Source organism: Triticum dicoccoides, chromosome 7B (genome assembly GCF_002162155.2).
Source record: "Triticum dicoccoides isolate Atlit2015 ecotype Zavitan chromosome 7B, WEW_v2.0, whole genome shotgun sequence".
Classification (NCBI taxonomy): Eukaryota; Viridiplantae; Streptophyta; class Magnoliopsida; order Poales; family Poaceae; genus Triticum; species Triticum dicoccoides.
This window is the reverse complement of record NC_041393.1, coordinates 620,769,700-620,778,017: the sequence shown is the minus strand read 5'-3', so window position 1 is coordinate 620,778,017 and position 8,318 is coordinate 620,769,700. Positions and strand designations below refer to the sequence as shown.

The 8,318-nt window shown below is 53.3% G+C and overlaps 2 protein-coding genes across 3 annotated transcripts; one reads left to right on the top strand and one right to left on the bottom strand.

Moving 5' to 3' along the window:
- Window positions 1–245: 245 nt before the first annotated feature.
- Window positions 246–2,337, top strand: LOC119341150. Of its 2 annotated transcripts, none has more exons than XM_037613024.1 (2): window positions 246–443; window positions 550–2,337. In XM_037613024.1, exon 2 carries the CDS (start codon window positions 592–594, stop codon window positions 2,044–2,046), a length of 1,455 nt encoding a protein of 484 aa, XP_037468921.1. In that variant the 5' UTR covers window positions 246–443; window positions 550–591; the 3' UTR covers window positions 2,047–2,337. The 2 variants fall into 2 exon arrangements, with proteins under 2 accessions (XP_037468921.1, XP_037468920.1); XM_037613023.1 differs by having other exon boundaries at window positions 247–443; window positions 547–2,337.
- A 3,299-nt stretch (window positions 2,338–5,636) lies between these two features.
- Window positions 5,637–7,770, bottom strand: LOC119341826. The gene has a single exon (XM_037613679.1). The coding sequence runs from the start codon at window positions 7,632–7,634 to the stop codon at window positions 5,838–5,840; it is 1,797 nt and encodes a 598-aa protein (XP_037469576.1). The 5' UTR covers window positions 7,635–7,770; the 3' UTR covers window positions 5,637–5,837.
- Between the last annotated feature and the right edge of the window lie 548 nt (window positions 7,771–8,318).

Sequence of the window (8,318 nt, the reverse complement as noted above, 5' to 3'; positions counted from 1 at the left end):
GGATTTGTTGGATCTGTGAACAAACATGGAGTTTTTTTTTGTTTTTTTTTTCGCCTATCACGCCTTTGAAAAGTAATCTTTTCTCCGCATCATGTGGATGGGGCGAATGATGACGGGGCGAAAAGGATGTAGAGGAGGGAGCGTAGTTTGGTGGACCTACTCAACGTCTAGCCAACGTCGACTACTCCTCTCTCTTTTGTTGCGCTCCCCTTCCGCTCCCGAGCCCCAACGGTCAAATCTGGCCTGCCTCTTAAACCCTCGCCTCCTCTTCCCCTCCGCGCACGCACCGCATCCGCATCCGTTTCCCCCCTCCCCACCCCCATTTCAAACCAGGAGACGAGAAACAAATTCCCTCATAATCCTCCGATTCAACCATCAAATCGCGCCCCTAATCACGCAGGAATCCATCCGCTCGCCTTCATCAATCGCTCGAATCCATCCAGGTACCCCGCCGATCCCTCCCCAACCAATCTCGATCTGCTAATCACTCTCTCGCTAGTTACCGGCGTCGCCTCTGATCTCTCTTCGGTTCTGCCTCCGCCGCAGCAGCAGAAGACGGAGGGGAACGGAGCGTCTCCGGCGACGGCGGCGATGATGGAGGAGGACCCGCTGATCCCGCTGGTGCACGTGTGGACCAACGCCGCCTTCGACTCCTCCTCCTCATCCTCCGCCTGGCACGCGCACGCCACGCCCGTGCGCAGGGGCGAGAAGGAGAACCGCAGGCCCGCTGAAACCAACGACGCCGACGCCGAGATCGCGCGCATCGAGGCCGAGATCCTCCGCCTCTCCTCGCGCCTCCACCACCTCCGCGTCTCCAAGGGCCACGACGCCAAGCCCACCGCGACGCGGCCGCGGCCGAGGGGGCTCAGCCTCGCCACCCTCGACGACCTCCCCGCTGATGCCGCGGACCCCGACAACCTGCTCCTCCTCCCGGACAAGCAGCAGCCCCCGCCCGCCGCGCAGAAGCCCAAGCCCGCCGCCAAGCAGCAGTTCCCGGCGTCGCGGGGCGGCAGGGGGCTCAGCATCGGCCCGCTCGACATCGCCGCCGCGAACCCCACCAAGGCCCCCGCCGCCCGTCAACAGCCGCAGCCGCAGCCGCAGCAGGGCGCCGCGGCCAGCCGCATCCTGAGGCCGATCAAGGAGCCTCCCGTGCAGCGCCGCAGGGGCGTCAGCCTCGGCCCGCTGGAGATCCAGCACGGTGTCAGCGGCACCAAGCCCGCCGTGGCGACGGCGGCCGCGGCGCGCGCGAAGGCGTTCCCCAGCAAGCTGAACGCCATCCGAGAAGAAGGGCAGGCTTCCAGGCAGCAGCCCGCGGTCCCCGCCAAGCTATGGCCGTCGAGCAACGCCAGGCAGCCGCTGGACAGCAGCAAGCAAGGCACGGCGGCGAGCAGGGCCAAGGCGAGGAGCTCCAGCATGAGCCCCAGGGCGAGGAGGCAGTCCATCGCCAGGGCCACGAACAGCACGAGGGGAGGCGTCGCTGGATTCGGGGCTGCCAAGGTGGTGGCGGACGAGCTCACGCCCAAAGCTGCGATGAACCACACCGGCAACGCGTCCACCTGCAGGAGGCCGGCAGGGAGCTCCAAGGTCAGGGTCGTCCCTAGCCGCTACAGCCTCATGCCCGGCGCGTCCCTGGGAGCCGCAACACAAGACAAGCGCCGCAAGGAGTCTCTCCCGGGATCAACAGAGGGCACATGCCAGAAGGAGGAGAAGGAGGAGATCAAAGAGATGCCCACTGAGCCTGTCGACGATGATCTCTCTCCTGAATCACTCGACAAGGTTGCTGAGCTGCTCCCAAGGATCAGGACCATGCCGCCTCCCGACGAGACTCCCCGTGACTCCGGATGCGCTAAGCGGGCGGCCGATCTGGTCGGGAAGCGATCCTTCTTCGCGGCGGCCGCAGCGGGCGAGGGCAGTGCCATTTCCTCCTACCAGGCGCGGGTCCTCGAAGCCGAGGCACCGGAGGAGGCAGCAGCAGCAGCAGGGGACGCCTTGAGCGATGAGGCAGCAGCAGCAGCAGAGGCCTTGAGCGATGAGGCAGCGGCATGATTTTGAACCATTCATGATTGGTCGGAGCGCTTGCTTAACTTGAGCATTTGGGTGAGGCTTTTTGCAGCGTGTTACATAGTCCGTCTACTGTTACATTCCTATCTCATGCTTTGTTTGCCGATTTCATTCGTTAAGGCCCTGCTAGAGTGTGAAGAAGAAGACCTTTATATGGGTGCTCTTGTTCTTAGTTTTACCTGTCAGTCAGTGTGCTCTGTTTGTGTAAGTAGTGTCATGGTGCGGTTCTGAAACCCTTTTGGTTGGAAATGCGAGAGGATAATATTCTGCTCGAAAGCTTGCTGAAGTTGAAATGTTTTCCTATTGTGTATGCAAATAGCTGATGGGTAGCACTTCTTATTTAGCCATTGTTTCAGCAATTTCACTTCTGCAGACATGTGTTCTGGTTTTCAGTTCCTGCATAGGCATAGCTGATAACATACTGAATAACAACAGTACAAACGGAGGTGATTGGGGTAGATTTATGCTGGACTGACAAAGCTTGAGTCCAAATTCACTGTGAATTCAGCATTTCCTGCCCATTGAACTTGTTTTGTTGCATCTATAGATAGATACCTTTATATGGGTGCTCTTGTCTTTAGTTTTACTTGTATGTCAGTGTGCTCTGTTTTGTGCAAGTAGTGTCATGGTGTGGTTCTGAAACCTCTTGGTCAGAAATGCAAGAGGATATTCTGTTCAAATTCACTGTGAATTCAGCATTTCCAGCCCATTGAACTTGTTTTGTTGCATCTATAGATACCTTTATATGGGTGCTCTTGTCTTTAGTTTTACTTGTATGTCAGTGTGCTCTGTTTTGTGCAAGTAGTGTCATGGTGTGGTTCTGAAACCTCTTGGTCAGAAATGCAAGAGGATATTCTGTTCAAATTCACTGTGAATTCAGCATTTCCAGCCCATTGAACTTGTTTTGTTGCATCTATAGATACCTTTATATGGGTGCTCTTGTCCTTGGTTTTACTTCTGTCATTGTGCTCTGTTTTGTGTAAGTAGTGTCATGGTGCGGTTCTGAAACCTTTTGGTTGGAAATGCAAGAGGATAATACTCTGTTCGAAAGCTTGCCGAAATGTTTTCCTTCCATAGCTCATCAGTAGCATTTCTTCTTTCATTTAGCCATTGTTTGAGCAATTTCATTTCTGCATACATGTGTATTGGGTCTCAGTACCATCTCCTATGGTTCATGCATAGGCATATATAACTGATCAGATAAATAATAACAGTAAAAATGGGTGTGACTGGGTAGCAGAGTATTCATTATAACAGCAGCCAAGAGATGGCCGACTAATCTTGAATCCATATTCACTGTAGATCCAGCATTGCCAGCCCATTGAACACTTGTCTCATGCATCTATAGATAGATAACTTTGGCTTTAGGGATGAATTTAACCCACAAAGCACAGACAGCTGGCAACAAATGGACAAAGTCATTGCTGGAGATCCGCGTGCTCATCTTGAAGCATCACGGGATGCTAAAATTGATTGGGAAAGATGAAGAAAGATTTTAGTGGCACCATCACCTGTCTATCTATAGTTAAAACAGAATGAGTGGTATTGGGAATGACATACATGTAGCTAATGCATGGCTGGCTGGCAACACTCTGAAAACTAATGCACACACACCCCGATTCCTGAAGCAGAACTGACATTAACCTTATACTCCCTCCGTCCCATAATGTAAGACGTTTTTTGACACTACACTATGTGACAGTAGGAAGGAAACTCATATAGAGAGCTGTAGATGTTACTAATTGGATCATACTGAATTTTCTTTCTGAAGCTTAGTTTCCTATAATTGTTATCTGCCCAAAAACATTTGAAAACATCATGCAGGCCATTAGGTGCCCTGCCATCCAGTGAAGGCACTTAGAGAAATCCAACAAATAAAACTGAAAAGTGAGGGATCTCACCCAGCAGAAGCTTTGAGCAACATCATGCATTAGTTTGATTTTGACCTGTTCTTGATTGATCATAGTGCTTGCTTGATTTGAGCATTTGGGGTGAGGCTTTTTGCAGTGTGTTAGATAGTCTGCTGCTACATTCATATGCTGCCATTTCCTTTGTTAAGACATTCATATGGGTGCTCTTGGGTTTACCTGTCAGTTAGTGTATTCTGGTCCAAAGGTTTGCTGAAATTGAAATGTTTTTCTCTGATGAGTAGCATTTCTTATTTAGTCATTGTCTCTACAAATTCATTACAGCATACATGTGCTCTGTTATAAACTGTAGTTTCAGTATACTACAATACGCCAGCAGTAAGCATAGCTGAGAAGATGACAAGGAGCGTGTAAATGGAGGTTCCTGAGTCGGACAAGTCACTATAAACAAGCAAAATGATGGACCAAGTAAGCATGGCTCCAAATTCATCAATTCAGTAGGACAAGTGTTCTCATTAAATCCAGCTAGGCTATGTAAAAAATTGATATATTTCTGTGGCAGCAGGAGAGCTGTATAAATTACTAATGGGTTCATACTGAATTTACTAATTGGCATCTGCCCGAAAGCATTTGAAAACAGCATGCCGGCGCATTAGCATTATTAAACATGGCATATGAGTACAAATAACTTGGGAGAGAAGTACTCTGTTCTTTCTTTCTACGAATCCTGTTGTTTGCACTTTGCAGGAGGATAACTCTGCTCTTATGTGGTTTGCAATGCTTGCTGAAATATTCTCCTTCGGGGTGTGCAAGTAGTGTTTCCTAGTCATTGTTTCAGCAGACATATCCTCTGTTAGAACTGTATTTTTCAGACTTTCAGTACTATAGTACGTCTAGTGCTGCAGTTCATGCATAGACAATAGGCATGGCTGAGAATATTATAAGAACAGTGAAAATGGATGTTCACTGCAAATGAATATGGACAAGTGTTCTCATTAACAAGAACCAAAAGATGGACCAAGCAAGCATGAATCCAAATTGACTGCATGGATCCAAACTCAATGGAAAAATCACTAATTCCGCATTGCTGGAGACACGTGAGCCAAGATCCACTGATCGCTTTGGCTCCAGGGATAAATTTGAGCCATAGAGCACATATACTCCCTCTGTTCCTAAATGTAAGTCTTTGTAGAGATTCCACTATAAACCGCATACAGATGTATATAGATACATTTTAAGTTTAGATTCATTCATTTTGCTCCGTATGTAGTCCACCTAGTGGAATCTCTACAAAGACTTATATTTAGGAACGGAGGGAGTACAAAACAGCTAGAAGCCTGGATAAGTCATTGCTGGAGAGGTTCACGTGCTCATCTTGATGCATCACGGGATGATAAACTTGAGATGGAAAGATAAAGGAGGAATCTCTAGGTCGATAGTAGGACAACATGTTCTTGTCTTGCTATTTATAAGTGGCGTTTTGCAGTGATGGAGTAACCGCAGCTGGTAGTTAGTTAATCCGTGGGTTTGTCAGCTTGCTCATAACCCCAGTTGCTCTCTGCCAATCTTGACAAAACTGGTGAGATGCCTGTGGACTATGGAGTGTGTTTGGATATATTTGCTATTGTAATTTGCTGGACTTGTCAGGGTTCACGGTTCAGCCTTGCAAGATGTCTGAAACAAGCACTGGATTTTTACAACTTCCAATGGCTGATGATCATCACACAAGGCTGATGACAAAACTTGAATTTCACTGAAGTTGCAATGTACAGCACAAGGGAATTACAATGATGGTTGGATGTAGATATGCAGAAACTATGGACAGCAAATCAAATGTACTACTAGCGCTAAATCAAAGGGGTGTTTAGTGAAGACATCTGAGTAAGAAATGGTTGTCAGGAAAATAACTTAGGCGCTCCATATCTTGCTGAACATGGACTGCAGCCTGCTGCTGTTGGCGATCTTCTTGACGACCTTCTTGGCGTCGGAGTCGCCGGAGTCGGCGAGCTCCTTGAGGCTCCCGAAGTGCTCCGACGACACGATCTTCTTCCTGCCGGCGCCCGTCTCGGCGAGCGACATGACGGCCGAGAGGATGAGGCCCTTGGCCATCAGCTTGCCCTCGGAGGGGTCGAGCAGCTGCAGCAGCCGGTCCAGGTTGTCGCCGTCCTGGATGAAGATGACCCGGTTCCCGTGCAGCGCCAGCAGGCTGGACAGCACCTGCGCCGCCATCTCCCGCACCCGGAAGGACTTCGCGGCGAGCAGGCCGGAGAGCGCGGCGAAGTACCCGGCCCGGGCCATCATCCGGCTGTACTCCTCCGAGGCCTCCGCGAGGTGGCGGAGGATCTTGAGCGTGCAGTCGAGCACCGCGTAGTCGCCGTTGTTGAGGTAGTGGAGCAGCCAGCCGAGCACGTCGGAGCTGGTCAGGTCGTCGATGGAGCTCGCCGAGGAGAAGCAGAAGAACCAGATGGCGGCCAGGGCCACCTCCCGGGCCTTGTAGGAGTAGGGGAGGTCCGGGTATATCAGCTGGAGGAGGGACTGGATGACCCCCATGCCGATGGCCTCCTCCCTCACGTCGGCGTCGTCCAGCGCCATGGCGTGCAGCAGCTCCACGGCGCCGAGCTTCCGGACCTCCTCCATCTTCTGCGAGAGCTTGACCAGCTCCGTCACCACGCCCTGCTCCACCATGAACATTTTTACTTCTTCCACCCTGCTCAGGTTCCGGAGGACGGCGAAGGAGGAGCTGAGCAGCCGGCCGCCGCTGCCGGCGTCGGCGCAGGCGTGGAGGAGCGTCGTGACGCCGCCGTGCGCGCACACGGCCCACACGTTGTCCGAGTTCTCCGTCAGCTCCCGCAGCGCCTGCGCCGCGCGCTCCCTGGCGAGCGCCGTGGCTGCGCCCACGCCGCCCGCGTTCTCCAGCACCTGCACCAGCGGCGCGATCACGCCGGCCTTCACCAGCATGCCCCTGTACGAGTCGGACCCCGCCACGACGGCCACGGCGCCCGCTGCCTCCTCCTGGACGCGCGGGTCCCGCGACTCGAGGAAGCCGGCGAGCACGGCGACGCCGTCGTCGACGTCGAGCGCCACGACCCGCACGCACGCCTCGTCCTCCGACATGAGCTCGGCGATTGTGGCCAGCGCCTGCGCCCTCTGCACCGGCCCGCCGATCCTGATCCGGGAGAAGAGGTCCTTGAGGAAGAACCTCTTCTCGCCGACGCCGGCGTCGGCGCCCGGCCGCACCGCGACGATGGCCTGCGACGGCGACGTGGCCGCGCCGGTGGAGGCCATCTCCTTGAGCTGCCGCACGTGCGCCTCCAGCTTGGCGCTGAGGCCGTCCATGTCGCTCCGCAGGCGCAGCCGACCGCCGCTGTACGTGCCGTCGCTGCACTGCGAGGCCACGTCCAGGATGGCCCTCACGGTGGCCGAAGCAGACTGCAGAAACTGAGCCAGCACATGGTGATGTTCTTCCCCTTCTTCCTCCTCCTCATCTTCGCCGTCGCCGCCATTGCTGCGCAGCAAACTGAGGCCGGAGCAGAGCTGCCGGAGCTTGTCCTTGACGGAATTCCACTTGGTCGGGAACTGCGGGACGGTGCAGGCCAGCGAAGACGACGCCAGAGTCTCGAGCACCATCAGCGCCTCGCCATGACCGCCCTCTGCCCCTGGCACCACCTCTGCTTCCGGTGCTGCTTCTCCCATCTCTGCAACCATGGCGACGAACCAATACGTACACAGTCCCGGTCTTGTACTTCTACCTATGCAGCAGCATGCATCTTGAGGAGCTCGCAACCAACTGATGATGATGATGCTGGTGCGAGTAGGAGGAGGAGCTGGGAGGGAGGGAACTCGTCGGAGAGCTTCAACTATTAATGGAGGTGTTGGTGCGGGTACGTGACAAATTATCAGTTTTTGTACCCATGCAGGTAGGAGTAGCCCGTGTGCGCCGCATCGGCGTGGCGTGGCCAGGGTAGATGGGCCGGCGCCCCGGTTGCTGCTGGTTGGTGCCGCGCCTGCACCTGTCCTCACCTTTTTTAGCCCTACTCCTGCCTTGCTGCCCTCCTTTTGGTTTCTTCCATTGGAATCTTGCTGCCTGCTCCCTCCCTCCAAAATCTCCATGTCCACAACATCATTTTTTAAGCTAGTAATCTCATTTGGTAAATAAACAATTTAACTAGCTAGTGCTAGTATAATAGTATAATACTCAATTTGGAATGATGGGGTTTATCAGTGGGTTGGGTGGGAGCTAGTGATCAGGAGAGCTGCTGAATATATGCCTGAGATCATCGTGCATGCTGAGGATGGGGCCATGGGCTACGGTTAAGAGTTGGTGATTATGCACTAGCCCATTATGGATTTCAGGATTTGTGAGGGCATCATCGAGTGTGTGTGTGTACC

Bases quoted from the DNA above. Each gene is read 5' to 3' on its own strand.
- LOC119341826 (XM_037613679.1), bottom strand. From the start codon at position 7,634: ATGGTTGCAGAGATGGGAGAAGCAGCACCGGAAGCAGAGGTGGTGCCA.
- LOC119341150 (XM_037613024.1), top strand. From the start codon at position 592: ATGATGGAGGAGGACCCGCTGATCCCGCTGGTGCACGTGTGGACCAAC.